Source organism: Phyllostomus hastatus, unplaced genomic scaffold (genome assembly GCF_019186645.2).
Source record: "Phyllostomus hastatus isolate PE091 unplaced genomic scaffold, TTU_PhHast_1.1 phas_contig_40, whole genome shotgun sequence".
Lineage (NCBI taxonomy): Eukaryota > Metazoa > Chordata > Mammalia > Chiroptera > Phyllostomidae > Phyllostomus > Phyllostomus hastatus.
The window spans coordinates 15,847,100-15,872,741 of NW_025333872.1; the positions used below are offsets into that span (position 1 = coordinate 15,847,100).

At 39.1% G+C, this 25,642-nt stretch overlaps 1 protein-coding gene across 1 annotated transcript; it reads right to left on the reverse strand.

Annotated features, from left to right (window-relative positions):
• Positions 1–4,278: 4,278 nt before the first annotated feature.
• Positions 4,279–25,081, reverse strand: KLHL31 (kelch like family member 31). The gene is made up of 3 exons (XM_045843850.1): positions 24,870–25,081; positions 10,828–12,030; positions 4,279–8,809 (listed from the first exon to the last, which is right to left on the reverse strand). The coding sequence occupies exons 2-3, from the start codon at positions 11,997–11,999 to the stop codon at positions 8,077–8,079; spliced, it is 1,905 nt and encodes a 634-aa protein (XP_045699806.1). The 5' UTR covers positions 12,000–12,030; positions 24,870–25,081; the 3' UTR covers positions 4,279–8,076.
• Positions 25,082–25,642: the final 561 nt, after the last annotated feature.

The window sequence follows — 25,642 nt, forward strand, 5'->3', positions numbered from 1 at the left end:
AGTATCTTTACCCACAAGGGAAATGAAAGAACCATCAATGGAGGCTGGTCTAGGGGTTCTGAAGCATAATGGAGTTCTAGCTGCAGGTGCCCTGCTCCCAGAAGTCCCTCTGTCTCTTATTCCTGAATCAGTAAAAGGCTCTGGGTGCCAATAGGTAGATTCTAACTTTCTCAGGTTTCTTCATGTGGCTAGGACCATAGCTACCCTCAAGAAGTTTTTAGAGAAATGAATCCTAGTTATTAACTTGTTTAGCAACCATGTCAGGTAAGATGATGGAATAAGAATGGCTATTAATGTCGGAATGCAATCATTTGGCAACATAAGATAGAGATACATAAATGTCTATGTATATGGTTTTTGCTGAGGGTCACATGAACTGTGAGCTGCTTCAGAGGGTATTTGTAGAAGTCAACAACATGGCAGAAGACATCAAGACCCCAGTCAAGAAGCACAAGACCCTTTTGACAGCAGCTTCCCCAACCAGAACCAGACCAGGAAGTGCTGGCAGACTACTGTAAGTTCCACCACTGTGAGAAGGCAGTGGCTGCTGAAGGCAGCAATGTCTCCATGTGCACATGGTACCAGCATATGTACAAGTCCCTCTACCCTGTGTCCTGGGTGTCTGTCGGCTGAGGATGACTGCGAGGCAGAAGGCACGTTTCCTGGAAAGATCTAAATTGGTTCCACCCTTCTCCCAGGGAGGTGAAGGAGGACATGGGTACATCCCACCCTGGGATCCCGAATCATGGCTTAGCTAATAATGAGTACTTTTTGGAAAAGTGGAGGGAAAAAGAGAGAGAGAGAGGGAGGAAGGAAGAAGGGAGGGAGGGAGGGAGGGAGGGAAAGAAAGAAGAAAGAAAGAAAGAAAGAAAGAAAGAAAGGAAGGAAGGAAGGAAGGAAAGAAAGAAAGAGAAAAAAAGAAAAAGAAAGAAATCAATCTACATATATGTCTCTGTCTCTTTATATCTCTCTCAGTCTGCTCAGGCTGGGGCTGCTGTAACAAGATACCGTAGACCAGGTGTTCCAAACACGGGAGGTATAGCAGTGAACAAGACAGATAAGGTCTTCACTTTTAAGGAACAGATTCTGAATGGATGGCAGAACATAGACAAACTGACAAGAAGATATCCAGAGGTGGGAAGCTATGCTGTGATGATGTGAATGAGTGGGAGCTAGGGAGCAGGGGCTGCCTGGCAGGTGCTGTAGTTGCAGAGAGTTGCAGCCACAGCCAGAAGCACAGTGTTGAACCCTGAAAAGACAGGAAAGAAATACCCCAACCACTCTCTTCTTCCCTCTGATCTTCTCTGATGCCTCCCATTAGATAAGTACAACCTATGGGCCAAAGAGTCTGAGTTTGGAGGACTGCAATCCTTGGGGTCCAGCCTCCCGGAGCACAGAGCAAGGCAGAGAAAGAGAGCACATGATCAGGGGCATGGGACTGAAAAATAAGAGAATAATCTCCAATTACAGTAAGTAGAAAATACTGACCACTTCTGAGCTCTCAGAGGGCCAGCTCTAAGTTGGGTTTACCTGTCTCTGTCCAACAGGACCCAGGGGGCCAAAATTTGGCAAGAAGTAAATGCTTGTTAATTTAATTGCACTTTGTAGAGTTGACTCTGCCAGGTCTAAATGATAAATGAATGTGCATCAGGCACCAGAGTCTCCCCAGAGTGTCAGGTGGGCGGGGGGGTGTTCTGGTTCTTCACTGTTCCCAGGGTATTCCAGCAGGGTGCTAGGTGCATGCTTATATCCAATGATCATTTGCTAAATAAAGGAAGAATTCTTTCTGAATGCAGAATTTTCTTTGTTATCCACATGCAGAACTGTGATAAATTAAAACATTTCTCAACTTGGAACTGTGCTATAAATGGAAAGACTTCATAAAGGTTGAGGAAGAAGCCAGGGGACAGATTACAACCATTTCAATTTCCTTCTCCCTTTCTCCTGGAGGAAGCTTCAGGAGAAAGTGGTGATTAAGAATAGATGCATGTATTTCCTCTTCTAATATATAAACTCTATGTAATGTGTTCTCTTCTTCCAAAACCATCATGTACTGGGAACCTCCTCATAAAGCTAGAGAGGAATTTAGTCACAGATGTACAATTTATAGTCAGTATTGTTTAGGTGAGGTAAAATCAAGAAGAGTTTAGAACATTTTAGAAGTAGAGGGACAAGAAACCCAGAAAGGGTGGAATGAAGGAGTGATTCTGATATTAGATGGATTTCCTTGATGGTGTGTTGGAATCAGATTTACACAAACACTCAAGGCTTACAGAACATGTTGAATGTATGCTGTAGACTGTAAGGGCTCTGAATTGAGAAAAGGCTGCAGGAGTTGTCTGGACTTGTCCTTCAGAAGGGAGAAGGCAAGATACAATAGGGAGCTGAGTGCAAGTCTTATGACTCAGCAAAGGAAGGAAAGGAAAGCACTTGCTGTGGCATGGGGGCATTCAGATGGGTGTGGCTGAGAGGAGGCTATTTGCCTGGGAAGCTCCTTGCTTCCTGGAGAACCAGAGAGGAAGATGAAAGCCGTGGTTTCCCATGTGCAGAGAAAATGCTAACAGAAAACTTTTCTTTTTTCCCCCAGCTCCTCTGCATCTAGGTAAGACCTTATGCCCAGTGCTTGTCAAAGTGTTGTCAGGGGAGCTGACATAGACTTCTTCTGTCCCTGGCCCACCAAAAATAGATCCTGCTCAGGTTACCCTCTACTCAAGGGTAGAGATATCCCCCATTTCGATTTCCATTGAAAGAGAATTCCTGAATGTAGAGCCTATGGCGATAACCTAAATGTAAGCACCAAGAAGACACAGCCAGATAAAAAGGCCTAAGTTCTTCATTCATATCACCAGGCACACCCTTTCTCTGGGTACATGTTGCTATGGTGGGGATGAGGGTGGAATGAAGAGAATTGTTTGTTCCTATAATCAAGGTCTTGCCTCTTCCATTTTAATATACTATACCTTCTAGACTAAATAATAGTAATCTTCAAAGGCTTTCTTTTTTGAAAATTGCAATCACTTCTACAGCTATGGTTGAATGTCAAGGCAAAGTCTGAATGGTAGTTTCTCCAGGATGAGTCAGCCTGACTTCTTAAGGCACTTCCCTGAAAAATATGAGAAAAGAAGCCATACAGGCTCTTTAGGCTAATCAGAGGCTAATGCATTTCTCCAAAGGTCGGGGGAAAGTGCTTTCCTCCCACACCACTCCCTAAGGGGCATGTCTGGCCTGAAACTAGTGAAAGATAGAAGTAATGCAGCTTATGCCCAGGTTCATAAACCAACCTGTGAATGAGGCTACAAAGGAAAACAAAGGGGCTAACTAGGGTGGTTCTAGGTGCCATGTGTTGAGCTTCCTTTTTCCATCAAGGCCTGTTCCTCCCGAAATGGACCTTCATGTGCACTTGCCACTCTGAGGAGAGGAAAGCCTAGAGGTGGGTTTGAATATCTTTCAGTCTCTAGCCTTTCCACCAGCTTTTGCCAAATATAGGATATTCAAAACGGTTATACATACTAGAGTATGTATACATACTAGAGTGCCATGGGTGTAATTAGCGTTATTAAGTAATTTCACATGTCGTGAATTGAACGGATGGATTATGTGTTAGTGTGGGAGGGAATTCAAACCTGTAGCAAAGCTTGGAGCTAGTGGGAGTTCAAAGAAAACTCAGAGTCTTTGGAGTCTCTGGCAGGCATGCTCAAAACTGGGAATGTGGCCCCTCACCCCAGTTTCTGTTTGGGGAACAATCTTATCTCTTTAAATGGTTACAAGACTTGAAGTTGTTTAAGAAAATGTATGGCTGCCATTTAAGATTTTCTAGAAATGACTAAGATGGCCTTAACTAAAGGTTATTATTGAACTACTAAATAAGATCAAAAGTTGAGAATTTCACCTTGGTTACCTGTCATTTGCTCATTTGGAAGGCGAGATAGAAGAGAAGGACCGTGAAGGTTTGTCTGTACAATTTCATCTCCTAAAAAGTAGTCTCCTGGCAAATGATGCTGAACCCATGTCTGTGCCAGGCTGGCTGTGGTCAGGGTGGACATGAGACTAGAAACCACAAGTCTCTGTTGATGTTTTACATCTTTTTCTTTCATTTTCTTCAAGATATTGAAACAGATTTTCAATTTTGTCTTTGTTGTTGTTGCTGTTGTTGTATTTTGTGGGGGTGATTCACCATAAAAACTAAATAGAGGAGAAAAAACCCACCCCGATCATCACAAAAAGGCACTTCGAAAATGCCCATATTTGATCACTGACAAGTTCTTTTTGAATGCAGCTTTATTGATAGTGATGAGCTTATAAATACTACATACATTTTAATTTGTTGTTCCTTATATAGTACCAGAATGTTTCAAGCAAACAAAGAAAATTTTCCCAAAATCTGATGAATAAAAACATTTTTAGGGGTGTCTAAGACAAACATTTTATTTCAAATTCCCTGAGAGGGGAATTTAAATGATCTTTACCCTCTGAATATACTGGAGGGTAAATTTTTAATATTTAAAATCTTTAGTTCTCATAATTACCATGGAGGAGCATTTCAGACACTATGCTATAGTTTTTATTGGTGTGAAAAGAGATACGGAAAAATAATTTCTTTCAATGCTGCTCTGTGCTAGAGAACACAGCCATCTGTGGCCAGGGTGGGGAGCTAATTCCTTCAGAGAAGAATTCAGAGAAATTAGAGAAATTCATGTATGTGAAACTCAGGGAAAAATTAATTGAATGAAGTGATTTTAGTTGGTTTTGTCTAGCAACTTGAATGAATTCTGAAGATATTTGGTCAGGATAACTGCAAAATATTGACCTTGTAACATGAATTTCCAGGAAAACCTCTACTTATACACGTTTATGAAATATACTTACTATAGTTGCTTCTCTGCCTGAAATCATAGAGCCATTCAGTACAATGTCACCTCCTTATTGCCTCAAACACACCTCCTCACTCAACACTCCACTGCCATCAAATCACTGTTTAAAATTATATTAATCTGTACCATCACTGACTTTCTATTCATAACCATTCTTACAGCATAGGAAGTGAAACTAAAACTCACTCAATGCCACTGAAAGCAACTAGGGCAGCAGGGATGACAACTCGGCACCAAGGGTCTAACTAAGACTGGATGGGCTACATTAAGGTCTGGCTTCCCGGAGACGTTCACATCAGGTCTCTGGCCCATTCAGAAAATGAGAGTTTGAGTTTCATTATGTCAGCAGCTGGGTAATAGGCTATTTTTCTGATACACTGAACTGATGCTTTTATTTAATCACAGGACTCTGGCATTACAAAATAAGAAAGCTTTTTCTTTGAGAAAAATAAAAGGAGGTACAGGGTTAGAGCCTAAGACGGGGGAATATAATTGAATGTAAGCTTAAAACATAATAAAATGAAGTAATCTCCAGTTGGGCAACATGGAGAAACTGTCAAGATTATAGGAGCAACTGACTTTTGAAGTTGGGTCAGAGTATATTTCACTTACACATGAAAGGTGACATGAAAGATTTTGATTCTGTATACTTTCACATCTTGCAGTGGTCAGTGATGGAAACTCATCAACCCTTATGTCTCACGCTCCTTATATTCCAATTTGTTGTGTCAGAAATTCTGGCATGCCAAATTCATATTGGTCTTTATTTGACATAATTGTTGAAGCAAAAGATAGAACTGCCATGTACCCAAGCCCCTGGTAAACCCAGATATGTGTATTTTCTGAGTCTTCAGATGAGCAATGTAGAAAACACATTAAATGATCATTTGAAGTGATTTTTCCAGCTCTAACATGTCTCCAGTTTCATGTCCAGAAAGCCACTGCCAAGTTTTTGCACAAGCTATCTTATCAAGATCCAACAGATTAAAAATCCTCTATGTTCAGCATCTCTTTTCATTCTTCTGTGATAAAATGTTACAGTTGATTGATTCTTACTTAATTCTAAGCCTTAGGTCCTCCACTTTACAATACTTCTAGGATCTCAGTGGGAGACAGAGCTATTATTGTGCATCAGAGAATTACATCTATTTGCCACTTATAATCTGTAATCCATAATAAGTCACCTTTTTTCCCCTTTTAAAATTAACAATATACTATAGGCTTCTCAATTTTGTAAGAATATATATTTATACTTAACTAAAAGATGTTACAGTCACCCTCACATGAGTTTTGTAAGTTGTGGCCAAAATAATTTATTAAATACAAAATTTATGTTACCAATGATGCTGCAAGGATAAAAGATTATCTATATTTGTGCATTGATAATTTAAGAGCTCAGTGACTTAACTTGCTCCATACACTAGTTTCTCACACAGTGTATTTTCTGGCCCAGGTGGACAAGAAGTCACAGGAGCAGGTGCCTACAGACCTGCCCTGCACTTGGGGAAGTTCTTCGTGCTCTGTGTAGGGTGAAGAAAAGCCTGTGTTTTTCTTTTTTATTAATAATGTCTTGTACTTAGTGTTTTAGCCTTTACCTGAGTGTTACCATTTAATACACAGAGTTTGAACTTATCATAAGGGGCAATGATATAAAATTGTTCCACACAGTGTACTATATGAACCACTTTTCACAGTTGAAGTAAAATAGTTTAAATATAAATATTGTAACTCTAGCAACAAACTATCTACAAAAGGTGGGAGAGGATGAGATTAATGAAAACCCAGTTATATTTCCATGTAGCTCATGTTTAACCATTTAATTAGTTTGTTTTAATTTTTAAAATCCAATTACACATAACCCATGATTGATGGGCAACTTCCTGTTCAAAACAAACTGTCAAAGAATAAAATGATAAATTATAAGAAAGGAAAATATGTATCATTTACTACAACTGTTCCCTTGCTCCAGAACTTGACAAACAAGTAAAAGAAATGATATCGAGTGGATACACATTAATTTGCAAAGTTAATTTGGAGCAGATGAGGTTAAAAATATATACCAGAATGGGCACATATTATTTTAATGTTTCCAAGTGAAATGGATGTATTAGAATTTAATTGAGAGCTCAAGAGGACTGCTGTGAAATGGGAAACAATGGCATTTGCCAACAGGAGAACCCATTCATCCTGTTATCTCCAAACCAAGAATTCCAAATGTTTCCTTCAATTTCATCCATATGAGAATGGGAGAAATGAAATTATGGCTATTGGCTATATAACCTTCAGGCTATAAAAGCTTTAAGTTAATGATCCTTGAGGACATAGTTTTATTTGGTGTTCTTCCTGGGGCTCCCATTAGGGTCAAGGTTGCTTTTAATCCTGGTATAGTTTTTTAGGGTGAGAGCAAGGCTCTCAAGATACTTGCAATTCCTTTAATAGGGAACATGGATTAAAGTGCAAATCCTTCTAGGAGAAATGAAGAAAGGATTTAAACTTACACTATAAACCAAATGACTAAGATCAGTTTCTTCTTTGAGAGCAGATTTTTATGATGGAAATACAGTGGGTCTTAAGGCAGGGAGGAAGAAGGGCTCCGGGATAAACCAAGGACAGCCCCTGGTGAAATCCCCACTGCTTTCCCATCAGGCTTTGTTTTAAGATTCAGAACAGTGGTGTCATGGGCTGCCCTTTAAAATCCTTTACACAGGAAAAGAAACTGCATTGGAAAATAGAATTAAATCTTAAGTCTTTATAGATATAGAGTTCCATTTTAAAATAAAACCTATCAATGAACATTTTCAACTTCCCAAAGAAGAGAGAGAGAAAACCTTTTGTATGTGAAATCATTTACATAAGTGTCTTGTGGCTAATGTGTAGAGGGAAAGTCTCAAATGTGGGTGTAACCGCTGTACAATTGGGAATCTTGCTGTGACAAAAGAATGCACTCTCTGCCACCCAGTGGCCGCTGAAGTAAATTCTAGTTTTCTTTGTTGGCTATGACCCTGAATTTTGTTTTGAAAAAACAAAATTAAAAGACAGAGGTAGATAATGCCATACCAGTAATTTAAAACCATCAAGACGTTTGTCTCGATATATTTTCAAATGCAATCATTGTAGTAAATGTTATATATTTTCCTCTGCGCTAACTTAAAGGTTAACCACAAATAAATATTTGTTCTTCCTTTGTCTTTGCATCTACCTGGGTTCAGATACTGACTGGCACAGAGGACACGGAGCTGGCTCGGGACTCCCGGGTCACGTTGTTGGGCATCGAGAGGGTACAGCACGACACGCCCACGGTGGCCTCGGGCAGCTCGTCCTCCTCCGTCCACTCATTGAGCTCGGGGTTGAAGCACTGGATGCACTTCTTGTACTTCTTCTCGCCCTCGTTCCAGCCACCCACCAGGTAGGCGCGGCCATGCAGCGCCGAGGCGCCTGCGGTGCTCACGCCCACCAGCAGGGGCGCCGCGTAGCTCCACTGGCGGGTAGCGGGGCTGTAGCACTCCACGGTCAGCACATCAACGCGCTCCCCGCGCGGCCCCACCTGGCTACCCCCCATCACATACACCCTGTCGCCCAGCGTGACCGCGCAGTGCCAGCCTCGCGGCGTGCTCAACCCTGGCAGCTCCTGCCAGGAGTCGCTGGCCGGGTTGTACGCGCACACCGAGCGTGAGTACCCAGTGCTGATGTAGCCGCCGGTCACCAGCACTTGGCCATCGGTGACCGCACTCGCGTGGCAGCAGCGCGCCACTTCCAGGGGTGTCTTCGGCTGCCACTGATTGGTGGAAGGCACGTAGCACTCCAACGAGGCAAGGCTCCCTTCCGTATTGCGGCCGCCCACGGCATAAAGGAGCCCGTTGAACACGCTCAGACTGAAGTGCGTACGCTTCTGGTTCATGCTAGCCAGGTGTATCCAGGTGTTGAAACGGGGATCGTATCTGGGAATGGCAGAGGAAGTGTGATAGCTTTGTTGGTGGCAGCCAGGGAACCCATGTTACTCCACAAACCCTAACGTGAAATTGTTAACACTGTCCATGCAAGTAAGCTACTGACATAGCACAGCTCCTCACCTGGAGGCTGGTGTTTTTCTTGCAACCAGTAAAAAAGTGTGACACTTGGAAAAAAGCAAGGCAGGTATTGATTGGTGACTCCCCTCTTCCTATTTGTAAATTCACTTCCTTTATTGGGCCACTTTGAGAAGACCCTACAGAGACACGTCTGCCAGGCTCCTTCGTGCCATATTCAGATATCCATCATCCATTAGGATCTATGAGACTGTGTGCAGGGGAGGGGGCAAAAGCGGTGTATTTGTGGCACTCAGAAAAGGGAACACTGCCACATTAAAGTCAATCCCACATATCCTCAGACACCAGCTCATTCTCACTCCCTAATTAAGATAGCAGTTGGCTAATTGGATTTCCTAATTTCTCATAACTCTGGTCTTAGTCATACACCTATCCTGGCCATTGCAACAGCGAAGCTAAGTTACTCAACCAAGTCTTCTGTCATCTGTTTAGAATGTGGTCAGTGAGACTCATGTCCAAAAGCATCAACAAAGCTTTAATTTCTGATACTTCTCTATTTTCTAGCACTTTTTAGCAGGTATTTTTTTTAAGTTTAGGGATATATTTTTCAATGTTCAATATTACCATAAGTAATATTATCATAGGCATTGATAACATAGGCATTGAGACTTATATCATAGGCATTGAAATCAATATAGCAAAAACAGTGATTTGAGTATTAATGGTTGACTTATTAGGGGAGGAAAACAAGCAGTAATAGTAAAATATGCTTTCCTATTTACAGGAAAATATGCTAAACTGTTTACATAGTTCTTAAGCATTATAAACACAGAACTCGCTCCATCAGTTTGATGATGTTCATTCATCTTTGTCCTATTTAACCTCTAAGTCAAAACTTAACTAAGGTCATAAATTAAAAATCAATGAATTGTTTGAATTCATTTAAATAACACACACAATGAAATTAAGAATATATTTTATCGCATACTGTACATATTTTCAGATCTTGCTCACTAGTTATGGTATGTTTGACTCTGTAAGCATGGCTTTCTGAACATTCCATATATATGGAAACTTAATTTTTTATCATAAGTATACAAAAATATTATGGTACTTGGATTCCATTTTCTGAAGGATTTATTATGTCTTTTACTTTTTTCTTCATGCTTCAAAAATATTGACATTTTTCTCTGGTATTTAGTCTTCAAAGAAGTACTTAAAATTAATTAGCTTCCACATTTTTAATGATCTTATTTTATTTGCCAACTATAAATCTGACAGTCATCAATAAGTCACTTAAAAGAAACTTTATATTATTTTCATTTTTCTTACACTTAGTGTTAGAGACTAAATTTGTTCCCGGTGTCTTTCAGAAAAGCTGTACGTTGTGAAGAGCACCTGACTAGAAATGAGAAAATGTAAATTGCCACTTACTAGTGGTGTAACTTCTCTGGGTATCAGATTTCTCACATGTAAAATCAGAATAATCCTGGTTTCCTTGCTCACTTCACAGACTTATCAGAAATCTAGACTATGTGAATGCACTTTATATAAGGTGAAGTGTTCTGTATACATATTTATGGGCATTATTATACAGGGTCTGGTACAAATAACAGCCCTTTTTATTACAAAATCTTTTATTATAAAATCATAAGCATGTAATTCTGTAACATAACAATATCACACTCAAGCATACCATATGACATTTTAGGTGAAATGTTCAAATTAAAACTATAAATGATTACACTCATATTATTACCCTACCAACCACACTCAAGCAGGTGTTACTTCTGCCAGACCCTGTATATATTATTATTATAATTATTAACTTACTGAGCTAATGAACTAAGCTAATAGGCACGACTAATTTGCTTCTCTGTCAGGGCAATTTCCTCATAACATTGAACCATTTCCAATAGAGGATCAAGTACCTGCAGAAATTGCTGACTGCATGCTTGGCCTGATTTCTTGCATCATTCTGGTCTTCACCACCAGCCACGTAAAGAAATCCATCCATCACAGCCACGCACTGATTAAAACTCTTGGCTGGCATTTCTGTAAGCTTGCTCCATCCATTTTCAGGATCTCTATACAAGATGTCTCTACTAAGGGACTTCTCTGTAAGGCCTGGTCTCCCCCCAACAGTGACAAGGACTCGACAGCCCCCTCGGATTCTTGTACGCCTAGACTGCAGTGTGTTTTGATGATATGGAAGTAAATGGTAGTTCATAGCATCCACAAGAAGTTTGTGGCAATCAGCATCTTGCATCATTCTTGGCACAGACTGAACATAATTGACCAGGTCTTGTGCAGAGATAGTACCAAAACGAATATTGCTCAACAGATCTGCAGCATATTTCATTCTCTTTTGGTCAAATTCTAACCATTTCATAGCAATCTGGAATGCTACTATTTCAGAAGGCAACTGTAAGTCATCATCTATAAGAAGTTCATTAATTTGCTCAAATGTAAGTTTCATAAACTGATCTGACTCTGCAAATTCAAGGAAGTTATCCCGGATAAATTTTTGGGTTGCTGCTTTTGCATTTTTCAGAGAGTACGTTTCAGCAATGTTAGCAATGTACATGCAATTCTCAACATTCATCTCTCGTATCAAAAAATCACTGCACATCTTTACAAGGGTATGGATCTGAAGATAAACAGCAGCAGAAATAATACTTCCTATTGTATACAAGGAGAGGGTCAGCTTTCCCGTGTAGGCATATGCAATGACAGTGGCCAGGCCCAGCGGTGAGATATCATTGAGATCCACCCTTTGAGTAGATGGGTCTTTTTTTAAGATGTTGTAAAAGTACTCACTGCATGAAGCCATCACTGACTTGTGAACATCAAAGGATTTGGTTTTGGTGCCAATGACTAAGTCACAAAGGAAGCTTTCTTGCCGCATTTTACTTAAACCTTCCAAGAGGTTGGGGCCATAAGAGGCATCTGTTAATTCAGAAGAAATGCAGCTAAGGCCATTGCCTCCCTCTAGAATCCCATTCAAAGCATTTAGTTTGTTTAGGGGGCTATCTTCTACAATTATGGTCATCTCATTGATATCTCCTTTGTTCTTTCTGACAGTCTTCTTTTTGGGGGCCATGTTGGCAAACACCGTCACAGGTAAGAGCTTGCTAGAAAGAGAAAGAAAGGCATGGTATTATCTTAATTGTTCCTTGCTCTTTGAACTGCTCCATTGAGAAGCACTTCTATTTTATAATTTTTTAATGGCATAATGTAGATTAATCCTCAAAAGTATATTTAAAAATTTATATCACAATGGACATATTTTTAGGTGCACATTTTGTTGCCAATTTACTTCAGCATTAAGCATTGAAGACAATTCTAAGGAGATTTATATTATCAAATGAGACCACTCCATAGCTGTATGGCCAAGTAATTTTTGGCTGTGGAAATGACCAAATATTCTCTGATTTAGTTGAAAAATTTATGAAATAGTAGTTAAACATCATTTGAAGGGCTTAGTTCGCTTGCATGAAAAAATGAGTCGTAACTATTCTGAAGTTTTCCTCAATAATATAAATTCAGGAATCCATGTAAAATGTAAAATATATATGTGTGTTTATGTGTGTGTATAAATAAATAAATATGGCATTTAAAAATCAATGGGTAAGGGCTTATAATGGTTGCATTACTTCAATTGATTTCTACTGTACAAATTCACTAAGATAATACCCAGATGAATTATATATCTAAATCTCTCTCTCCTTCACACATACAAAATTTATACAAGAACTAGGGCAAAGTAGCTTTTTTCCCTTCATCTTAGAGTGAGAAAGGCCTTGTTAAGTATAACACAAAATTCAGAAGCCATAAAAGAAAAGACTAAATATATGAATATAAAAAAAATAAAAACTTCTACAAAACACTACCAGCTGTTTAAAAGATAAGGAACAGACTGTGAAAACAAACACTGGTGACATTTTTGATAGATAAATGGTCAATTAACACAATACTTAAAGAACACCTAAAAGTCAATGAGAAAAAGGTAAAAGTCAATGAGAAAAAGGTAAAATCCAATTAAAAATGGACAAAGATTATGATTTAGGTAACTAGGTCATTCAAAGAAGATAAAACACAGATAGTTAATAAATATTTTTTAAAAGTACACTAATAATGATCAGAAAACTGTCAACTGAAATCCCGAGATCCTTTTTATTTTGGGGGGTCAAATTTTGTTCAATGGCTGAAATATTTTAAAATATTCATAGTATCAAATATTAGTGTGGTGGTCTCTAGACACTGTGAATGGAAGTAGAACTAATACAATCTTTTGAATGATAATTTGGGAGTCTATCTGAAATAAAAACTATGTTTATGTTTTAACACTAAAATTCTAAATTCAGACATGAGATATATCCACACAGAGATATATTTGTATGGATGCTCACATATTAAGTATAGTAACTATTTTTTCATTATCAATGTTACAAATATTTGAACCAGTTGTTAAACCTGTATGAAGTGTGGGTTTAGCACCATAATGTAGCTCTGACAGCTTTAGTAATAAACATAGACTTGAAATAATAAGTTTACCAAATAGATTAAATTACTTGAGCCTATTTGGAAGGAAATGAGCATAATCATCAGAATATGCTGTACTTGGACTTTTACATGCACTTCACTTACATCACAGTGGCATTCACGTTTTTGTGAGATTACTGGTGTGGCCTGGCTTTTTTTTAATTGCAAAATCAGAATGAGCAATTAATAATTCACAGTTTTGTTATATACCATTCCAGATAATTGTATATGCTTACACAAACTTATAACTGCATATTTTTGAGCAGCCGTGTGCTAGTAAACTAAGTCTCTAGAGAGGAAAAGACTTTATTTGTAAGGTGCTGATTTCTTTGGTGCCAAACTCATTTTCACTGGGGGCCACATCAACCTTGTGGTTGCCCTCAAAGGTCTGAATGTAATTTCAGGACTGTATAAATGTAACTACTCCTTAACTAGGGGCAAGGAGCTCTACATTCAGCTGTTTGAAGGCAACCATGAGGCTCATGTGGCCCTTGGTGAAAATGAGTTTGACACCCCTGGACTGTACATACACTCATTGTGGCTAGTTTTAAGCTATCACACTGTTTAACAGCCAGCTTGCCCAGTTCTTGAAAATGTAACATTTTGTTCTTGAGAGCCAGTAAAAGCTCCAGCACAGCACTGTAAGAGAACGTATATTGGAACAAGTTTATACCATATTATTCAGCAGTTGGCTCTTTTCACCCAGCAGTAACTCGTGCATATCTTTCTGTATCGGTATACACACAAATTTACCCCATTCTCTCTAATAGCTACAGTGACCCATAGTAAGAATATATAAAAGTTAATTATTCTCCTGTTTCTGGCCATTTAGGTATTTAGGTGTTTTATAGTTTCTTGGTGTGTGTGTGTTTTAAGTCTTACTGTTGAGTTCATTCTGAGGGTTAAAACTTCAATTTAATACATTCTATGACCTTTCTATTGTGTCTGGTCCTGTTCCTTTCTATGTGGGAGAGGAGCAGCGAGTGGGTGGGAAACAGAGGAGGTCCCTGTCTTTGCCAGGGCTTTAGTCTTCATCATTCAGCTCAAATTGTCAAATTCACCTTTATATTTATTTGTCAGACTGGAGCACATCTGTCTTTCCTCATTCTTTCTTGCAAGCAGTGCCAAATTCATCTTTACCTTGTAAAATAGACTTTTAGCCCACTATCATTTTAGTCTTCAAAGGTACCTGACTTATGTGGTAAGTGTCCCCATGTTGGAGTTCTCTGGGGAAAATTTTTAAAATGTTGTTCAGCAAGCACTTATCAAACACCTACTGCTGTGTTGGTGGCACTGTGCTGGGCCTGATGGAGTAATTTATGTTAGAGACACAAAAATGACAAGGACAAAAAGATAGCAAAAAGCTAAGTAAGCACAGCAGAGTAATTTTTTTTTTCAAACAGCAGTTTCTACCATCTAGAGTAGAAGCAGAAATGTATCTTTGGGGGAGTCTTGTATATTTCCCTGGAAGAATCCCTTTAGCCATTTTTTTATTCATGTGGATGTAGGGCTGATAACTACTCATTATTTTGGGAAAAGTCTGGAACCCAGAGAGTAACCTGAGTGCTTCAGATTGAAACGTCCAATATTCTGTCTATCTATCATTAATCGATTATTTCAATGGTAGCCTGTGGAGTGGATATTTCAACAACGGGTAAAAGAGGACACCTACTAACTAACTAGTATGGATTCACAGTCCTAGAGCTGAGTTCCAGAGGGTCCCCTTCATACCTTGTGTAAGTCCTTAGTTTCCGGATTACAGTGAGGGGGTCCTAGGAGAGGGCTGCAGGGGTGTGAGGTATTTGGGGGTGGGGGATCAGGTAAGCCACCATAAGGCTATTTACCAACTCATTACAGAAGGATCTCAGTATTTCAACAACTGACACTATACTGAAACAAGTTGTCCTAGGGATAGGGTACAATTCCTCTCAGATTATTTTGATTTTAAGAGGTTTTTTTTTCTTCTAATGAAAATGGAGGTTTCTGGGAGAAAGAGAGAATACGGCCTCAACAAGAGTGATATGCTGGGCAAAGAGACAAAGGGACTAGCCACACTTCAAGTGTTTAATGGCCACAAGTGACCAACAACCATGGTATTAGACAAAAGGACCCTAGAACAACCACTTAGGGATTACAAAGTGTATCTGAAAAACCAATAGATAAATTTAGATGGAACTGAAGAGTGTAGGAAAGTTGGAACAGAGGAATCAAAATTGGAGGAAACAAACAGAAGAATAATGGTAAGCCTAAATCCAATTACATTAATAATTATATTAAATGTTAATTGAAGAAATATTCTAATTAAAAGGCACAGATTGTCAGAATAGATAAGAAAAGCAAAACTCAAAATACATACTATCTACAAGAGACTCACTTTAAATAGAAAGACACAGATAGGTAAAAAATACATGGGTAGAAAAGGACTTACCACAGAAATAGTGGAGATAATAAAACTGGAGTGGCTATATTAATATCAGATAAAATACACTTCAAGAAAAAAAACAATTACCTGTGATAAAAAGAATTTATAACAATCCTAATATATATATATGCAAATAACAGAACTTCAACATATGTGCAGGGAGAAATAGGTAATTCCTCAGTTATATTTGAAAATGTTAATAACTCCTCAGCAACTGATAGAATAACTAGAAAAAAATCAGTAAAAAGATAGATTATCTGAACAACATTATTTTTTTAAAGCCATCATTGATGTCTTCCTCTGATTCCAAGTATGGCTCTTTTTGTTTGTTTAAATTTTATTTACCTTCAGACAGAGGGGAAGAGAGCGAAAAAGAAAGGGAGAGGAACACCAATGTGTGGCTGCTTCCCATGTGCCCCCCACCAGGGACCCAGCCACATGCACCCAGGCACATGCCCCAACAGGGAACTGAGCCAGTGACCCTTTGGTTCACAGGCCGGCACTCAGTCCACTGAGCCACACCAACCAGTGCTGAGCAACATTATTGATCACCCTAAATTAACTGATATTTCTAGACCATCACACATAACAACTACAGAACACAAATTCTTCTCAAGTCTATGTAGTACACTCACCAAGACACATTCTGTGCTGGACCTCAAAACATGTCTTGGCAAATTTAAAAGATTGAAGTCATACAGAGTATGTTCTCTGATCATAGGTAATTAAATTAAGAATTAATAACAATAAACTATCTAGGAAAACCACCAATATAGGCAAATTAAACAATATACTTGTAAATAATACATGAGTCAAAGAGTAAATCACAAGGTAAATTAGATAATATTTGAGACTGAATGATAAAGAAATTTCAACATGAATACCAGTCTCCCTACTTATCTGAAGTGTGACTTGCCATAGATAATCTAACCTCTTAGAGTCTCCATTGACTTATCTCTAAAGTGAAGATAGCAACTCTACCTAATACATAGAAACAAACACAGGGAGGCTGCCAAAACAAGGAGACAAAGAAACATGGCCCAAATGAAAGAACAGATCAAAACTCCAGAAAAAGAACTAAACAAAATGGAGATAAGCAATCTGTCAGATACAGAGTTCAAAGCACTTGTTATAAGGATACTCAAGGAACTTAGTGAGGACCTCAACAGCATAAAAAAGATCCAGTCGGAAACGAAGAATACACTAGTTGAAATAAAGAACAATTTACAGGGAAACAACAGTAGAGTGGATGAAGCCAAGAATCAAATCAATGATTTGGAACATAAAGAAGCAAAACACAATCAATCATAACAATAAGAAAAAAAAAAAGAATCCAAAAAAGACAAGCATAGTGTAGGTAGCCCCTGGGACAACTTCAAGCATTACAACATTTGCATCTAGGGGTACCAGAAAGAGAAGTGAAAGAGAAAGAAATTGGAAATCTACTTGAAAAAAAATAATGAAAGAAAATTTCCCTAATTTGGTGAAGGAAATAGACATTCAAGTCTAGGAAGCACAGAAAGTCCCAAACAAGATGGATGAAAAGAGGCCCGCTCTAAGACACATCATAATTAAAACGCCAAAGTTTAAAGATAAAGAGAGTATCTTAAGAGCAGCAAGAGAAAAACAGTTACTTACAGGGGAGCTCCCATAAGACTACTGATTTTCCAGAAGAAACTTTGCAGGCTAGAAGGAATTGGCAAGAAATACTCAAATTCATAAAAAGCAGTGACCTATGGCCAAGATTGCTCTACTCAGCAAAGCTATCATTTAGAATCAAAGGGCAGAAAACTAACTTCCTAGACAAGAAAAACGTAAAGGAGTTCATAATCACCAAATCATTATTATATGATAACTTAAAGGGACTTATTTAAGAAAAAGCAGATTAAAACTATGAACAATAAAATGGCAATAAATACATATCTATCAACAATTAAATCTAATAAACAAACTAAGCAAACAAGAAGAACAGAGACAGAATCATGAATACCAAGAGGGATTTGATGGTTGCCAAATGGGAGGGTGGTGTGGGGGAATGGGTGAAGAGGTGAGGGGATTAAGAAGTAAAAATAATTACAGTATAGGAAATGGAGTAGCCAAGGAACCTATGTATGACCCATGGACATGAACAAGGGTGAGGAGGGAGTGGGAGGTGCTGGGTGGAGGGGGGCAAAAGGAGAAAAATTGGGACAACTGTAGTAGCATGACCAATAAAATATAATGAAGAAAGAAAGATAATAATAGTGCCTACCTACAGGATTGTCACTGAAAGCTCAGTGAGGAAATCCATGTACAGCATTTGGCAGAGTATGTGGCAAAAAGTGAGTGTTCAAAACAACTTGAGCCCTTGCTGGGTGGCTCATTTGGTTGGAGTGTCATCCCAAACAAAATGATTGCAGGGGTTCCATCCCCAGTCAGGGTCCATATCTAGGTTGCATGTTCAATCCCCAGTCTGGGTGTGAATGGGAGGTAACTGATCAATGTTTCTCACATTGGTGTTTCTGTCTATCTGTCTCTCTCTCTCCCCACCTCACCCCCCGACTCTCTCTAGGATCAATAAACATATCCTCAGGTGAATATTTAAAAAACACAAACTTAAATCATTTATTTTCATTAAAATCAACAACTTTTATTAGTTGTTACTTTGGGAGTGAAGTAGGTAACCTGTTGAAACTTTGGGGTGAAGCAAATCGGAGAAAGTTACCAGATCATAGAGAAGCAGTCACGGACAGCAGGAGATGATATGGGACAAGCATGCAGAGTGACCCTGGCTGAGAACTGGCAAACAGCAACCAGGGGAGATTTCTGGAATATGTAAACATTTCTAAGGGATTTTTTAAAAATACTAGGGAGAGAAATGGAATTCGTGCAATTATATAAGATGAGGAACAGATAGTTTTTATTTTGATATAAATGATAAGAGTAATCCTGGAAGTGTGGAAAAATCTAGGACATTTGGTTATAGGTTATACATATAAGCAAAACAACAGATTACATGGAAGACTAAATATATGAGCCTGAACTTCATTCAAATTAAAGAAATTATTTTGATGGGGTGGTGTTAGGATGGGAAGGTTTGCAGATAACAAGAATCTTGTTGGTCAGAGTACCAAAGGGTTTTTAAGGGAAATAGGTACAGGAAGCAGAAGGCCCTTAAAAGAGGAGAAAATACCTCACATGGAAGCAGGAAGGCATGGCTCAGCATAACACGTGCTGACTGAGATGGCTGAAGTCATGAGGAAGACAATTGGGCACATAATATTAGCCCAATGCTAATATAAAGGCTATTTGTTGTATGCCAGGAAGCATTGAACTTGATGTGTCAGTGTGTAATGGAGAAGGATTTAGAAATCTCCAGGAAGGAAGAGGGCAACCTGAGTGAAATCAGTACAAGTTCTTTCATGGCCTTCCTTCTCTTATTTCCTGTTGCCATCTTCTCTTTCCTGTATTGTCTGGCCTTCAAGCTGACCTTGGCATTCCCATGGAAACCCTCATGACCCTCTTTATCTGAATTCTCTTGCCTGTGTCCCATTTCTCTAGGGCCCTGCTGGGTAATACATTAGGTAGTCTGACAACTGATCCAAGCTAAGTAGTTAATGAGCGTATATACTCTTCCTCCCAGATATACATGATTTTTTGTGAATATTTTAATGTTTTATCAGTGTCTTTCTATGAGTCACATACAAATTTCTAAGAGTAGCTACTGTGGAACACACACACACGCACACACACACAGGCAAAAGTAGGTTTACAGTTGTTGATATAGTAAATAATATAATAATTAATAAATAATACAAGAATCATAATTTCATGTACAGCTGTAAACCTACTTTTGTCCACACCCATGTATTTTTATTCTTAAATAATATTTAATTTTACTAATATTATGAATTAATATTATAATAATATTTTTAATATCAATTTATTAAAAGTAAGAGAGGGCTTTTAGAGCCCTCAAAATGTCTTTATAGGAGTAACTGGTTTCTTTAGCTCTCCCTAGGGGAGGTGGAGGGAGGAAAATTGGCAGGAGACTGTTGCGCCAGAAGGAGACTGGACTTGGGATGGTGGACACACAATGTAATGTAAAGATGAGGTGTTACAGAATGGTACACCTGAAACTATGTAATTTTATTGACCAGTGTAACCCCAGTAAATTCAATTAAACCATGAAAAGACCTTGCTCTATCATCATAAAAATAAAACATAAAAGGAGTAAGTAGGATGTGAGGTTCTAACCTAACCAACTTCAGATTCTAGATTAATTTTTAATTAATCACCATAAGTAGAAGTGAGGTATGATCTCAAACACTTTGTAAAATAAATTTATTTGAAGTACAAAAATAAAAACTAGAGAGACTACTGAAATCACAGCCTGTGGACAACTTCCTTTCCCAATGGTTGTTTTCCCAGATAGGCTCAGAAATTGTCTTTCTTTACTAGAGCTGCCATGACATTCCAGTCCTAGGCTAGCACCTTGAAGGCGAGGCTGTTCATCCACCTGCCCAGGTGTTCTCAGTCTGTGCCATGTTTCTCCAAAAAGGTCACTGCAGACTCCTCAGAGGAGTCTGAGGATCAGGGCCCCCTCTTCGAAGCTGGGCAAAGCTCTGATGTCCTCTAGGCTGCAGAGATGTTCACTGGCTCCGATAGCCCAGTCAGTGCTCTACCACTGGCCCTGCTCTTCCGTTTCCACCAGCCCTGCTTGGGGATCCTGCCACTGCTTTTCTCAGTTGAAAGAGGACTGCAAGCCGGGCTGTAAGAATGATAAGGGCAGCTACCTTGTGTGCTCCAGGCCCTATTGCAGAGAAGACTACCTTCTTTATTATGGGGGATCATAAACCCAAGGCTCAGTTCTCACTAGCACACAGGGAAGCCTTCAATAGTTCTCTGGGCCTCTCACATTGGGATCTTTTTGGAGAGTACAAATACAGGCGTGTCACACTCAGTACACACACACACGCATGCATGCATGCACACACACACATTTATATTCACCATGTCGCTTGATCAACCACCATTTTCCCACAATCACATTTAAATGCAGAACAAGGGCAACCTTAAAAGGAAGGACTTGGAAAAGGGCAGCCTAAAAGTAGATGTGTAAAAGTTAAGGAGAATAAGGAGTTAAGTTTAATTAACTTCCATTTACTCATTTGGTGATGATGCTGGGCTTTGAGGCTGACTGCATGAGCTAATAGAGGGCAATTAGAAAAAAAATGAGTATTTACAAAAATGTATTACTCAGTCATTAGGTTATATGTGAGCATGTAGTCAAAAGCAATTTGTACAGGAACTCTCACTGTTTTTCCTACAATTATACAAATGCTCATTATGTACCCATGGGTCATATTATTAGTGTTCACTAATGAGGTGGTCACAAGGACAGTCAAAACGTGGCTGGAAGAAATAGGTTACAAAAATGAGTTGCATATTATGTTTTTATATAATTTTTAGAGTATAGCTTAGACATTGAGTAATAAAACTTGAAAGCATTTCATTCTTATTGATTCAATGATATATTAACTCAAAGTTGGAAGTTTTAATTAACACTTGTTTTTTTTTAAAGCTTGCTTATTTATTTATTTATTTACAGGTGAGTGACTCGTGGCCAGGCCTGGTGGAGGGGAAGCAATCACCATGGTTACCATACAGCAAGAACTGGCTGTGACTGGAGTTATGATTGGTCCAGATAGCATGGAGCACAGCTTTACAGCCTTGCTGAGTTGCCTGTGGCTGGGAGGGTTTTAAGATTGTTTCTCTGTTTTTTTTCTAAAGCACAAAGGGCTTGATTTTCCTTCCTAACCCATGGGGGCTTTAATGAGTTGTCCCTTGAAGTCAAAGGGAATATCTCTGCAGAACTTTCCTCTCCCCCTTTCCCACCCCAGACTATTAGCAGTTTGCACTTTTCACAGGGACCCTACCATAGTAGGGCATGGTGGAAAGAGGAGGTCTAGCCATAGCAGCTGAGGTTGTGTAATGGGATAAGCAGCCATTGGAGATATTTCCAGTCCCTTCCTGTCCCTTCCCTTTTTTGGGTGAAAGAAGAGACTTTACACAGGGTGCAGTGAGGGGTAGAAGGCTCCCTATGCTACCAGAGCTACTTCTTCATTCTGTGGTGGTCACCCAGAGAATTCTCCTCTTTGGTCATGGACACCACCGCCTCCTCCCATCTCTGCTCTATCCACTACCCCCAAAGCAGCTTCTTGGGTCTCCTCCATTAGAAACTGGGCAGAAAGTTACAGAGAAGCAATTCCATGCTCTCCTCCCACTGCCTACTGCAGATCTTGGCTTTTGTGTTGTTTCTATGGCAACAGTGTCATGTATTCAACACCTAATAAACAGCTAGGCAGTTATGTGATTCATCACATTTTTCATCATACTTTGTATTTTCCAAATTTAAGCATACAATAAATTTAATAAGTAATTCTTAAATATAATCCACCAAGCATGAGTCCATATTATGTATCAAATATAAACTTCTACCTAAAGTAATAATTATATAGCTAGCATTTATTAATTGGGGTCTTACTGTGTGCTAAGCCCTGGGTATTTTACATGATTTGTTAAAAAAATTAAGCATCACTAACATTCTAAAATGTAGGTTATATTAAGTTCATTTTACAAATGGAGAAATTAAGATTCAGAGGGAATTTTAAAAACTTAACCAAGGTCATACAAGGTCATAATCAAACCCAGAATGAATCCCAACTTCCTATATGGTCTCCTTTAAATCCAGGGTAGGTTAAAAATTTGTATCAGTTTTAAACTTTGTAAAATTTGAGAGGAAAGAGTTGATCTTTTAAATGTAAGATAATTTATTTGGGGATAAACAGAGTTCATGGCTTTCTTGATCCAGTTAGGATAGTAAAGATATGAAACTCTAATAAATCAGTAAGCCAAAAATAGAAATGGGTTCAAGGAGGTCTTGCTTGAGTTTGTTGACCAGAGAATCAAATACTTCCTTGTAAGTGCTAGGCTGGATATGTAATTATCAATTTTTGTTTAAAGACAACTGTTATCCATTTCTTATATTTCAACTTAGCTAGAGGCCAGTGCCTGACTTTTATCAATAAAGTATACAGACTATACATTGAGTTAACATCTATTTCCCAACCCTGGATACAGGAGGCAAGGACCCACTGCTAAAAATTTTTAGTTTTGGTTTAGTTGAAAATTTTACTAAAATAGTATTCTCTTTCCTAGTCTGCTGTGTGTGTGTTAAGGTGGGTGGGGGGGGGGTGGTTAGCAGGTTGAGGGTGAGTGAGAAGGAGGATTGGAAATCTAGATTTTAAGACTACTGTCTCCTTGGTTGTCACAGAACTAGCAATTGGGCTTTAGTTTTCCTTTCGCTCTAACCAGCTGGTGGACCTGTAGTAACATTCAATTTTTTAGGATTATCACCTGTCAAATGAGGAGATGTGTACCTTTCAGTACTAAAATTTTATAGAGTTCAGAACAAACAGCTGGTTTTTTCTATCAGAACTGTCAAAGTCTGGTCCTGTATCACTTTCCTCCACAATGCGGCCTTTTAGATCCCAGTAATCAACTCATGACCAGACATGGATAAACCAGATGAGACAGGAAAGTTATGCTCCTGAGTCTGGGTTGCCAGATTTAGCAAATAAAAATACAAGATATCCAGTTAAATTTGAATTTCAGATAAACCACAAATCATATTTTAGTATCAGTATATCCCATGCAATATTTGGGATATACTTATACTAAAGACAGGTTTGTGATTCATCTGAAATTCAAATGTACCTGGGTGTCCTGTATTTAATCTAGCAAACTCCTTCTGGGTTGGAAAATCCATGAATTCTACGACATTTTCTGGAATACTGTGAAACATGTTGTGCATGTGTGTTTATGCGCATTTTTTGTAGAGTGGACCCAGAGCTTTCATGAGGTTCTCAAAGGTCCATAACCCTAAACAGATCCAGAACTATTGGACTGAAACAGTAACGTAATTCTACCTTCTTCTATGAGTGGGCAAGTCCGTGAGAAAGCATCACGTTTACATCAAGTTCCCCCAGGCCTGAAACAGATCTCAGGTGAAAAGCTCCTAGGACTGATTATAGAGAAGAATTGTCCCTTTATATTTAAGAACATTCTTTCTCCTGCTGCTGTCCACCCTTGCCTCCTGGGAGACACTACACAGGGCAAGCTGAAAAGCCATGTGTGCTGAAGTGTCACTGTCACTTCCATGCCAGAATGAGCTGGGATCCCAGAATGTCTTCCTGCCAAAGGGGCAAATCAGCTGCGAGGGCTCCCTGTCCCTGCCACATTCCAGGCACTGCATCTGTCAGGGCTCATCAGCTCTGACTCCCAGAATAGAAACACTCCGCTCTGCAGCTTGCCATTTTAAGTTAAGTCCAGTGTAAGGGGGGGGTCCACTTTACTGTTTCTTTTCCAACACGATTTCTAATATAAAATATTATGTTCCTATAAACATAAGTACACATTTAGAATACAAACTTGTTTTATAGTTTGTAAATTACAAAGGGGAGTTTTCTGTTTTGTCAATAGGTTGTATTTCTGGGAATTTAAAGAGTTCTCTGATTTTTTTTTACTACCAATTTCATTAAAACTAATTACATCTTATCTAAAGTTATTGGGTACCAAATGTTTATATGGTTCCTGATCACAATAGAGAAGAAATTCCCCTCTCTTTGCTACAAAATAGAGGAAGAAAAGTGTACATTAAACTTTGGAGACTTAAAATCACTGTTAGCAATTACAAATAATTTTACTTTTTTAAAACACCCACTCATGAATTTCTATGACAATGTATAATATTCACCTAATCACATCACCTTCCTTTGATTTCAAGAAAATGGTTCTGGCTCCCCAATTCATATCAAGGGCAGGAGCAATCTGACCCAGCTGCACATGCCTTCAGTGAAATGGCTCTGCGAACACTCAGACTCGCCGCCCTCTCCCTCCCACAGAGCCATACACACCCCAGGATCTAGAAGACAGGAATTGCAGAGTGTGGCCCAAGCTCCTTACCCTTCTGTGTTGAGTGTGTCCCCGACTTGTGATGATGAAGTGGCAGCAGCAGACTCCTCTTGGGAAGCAATCTGTGGAGAGGAGAGAGAGAAGGAAAATCCTGTGGGGAGCCACCAGCAGCCACCTGACAAGTCCCAGCAGCAATTTTTAGAGTGACCCTTTGCAGTCCCACTGGCTAGAGCAGCTGAGCCTGCGCTGTCGCCCAGAAGCAGTGTGAGTCCTCCTCTCCCTCTTTGGCCTTCAGTTCCAGGACACCCCAGGGCAGAAGGAGGAGCTCTGGTTAGAGGAGAGGGGTTGGGTTTCTTGACCTGCCTAGTTTTTTTTTTTTTGCTTTTTTAAAATTTTTTATTTTTTAAAATCAAGAGCTCAGTCAACCTGGATGTGAGGAAGGAAAATTAATTAGGTGGGTGTTTAATTGTTGGGAGTGGGGATTAGAATGCATGTACTTAGTAAAAGGAAGAGAAGGTTGTAGATAAAAATTAGCCTCTAGAAAAGTAAAGAGCCTGGTCCCCCAGGCCCTTTGGGAAGGCTGAGTTTATAAATAGAAGAGCAGGTGTTTAGGACGACAAGGTGCTTTCTACAGCACCTCACATATGGCGCTAGCATTATTAGAGTCAACGTCTAGTTCAGTAGAGTGAAGTTCATGACCAGTCCTTGATTATCCAGTGATTCATAGGGAGTCTAGGATTAATACATACTCTAGTGCACATGCAGGCTGGGATACTACCTATTTTGGCAACACTCATGTGAAAAAAAATTCAGAGGATTATAAT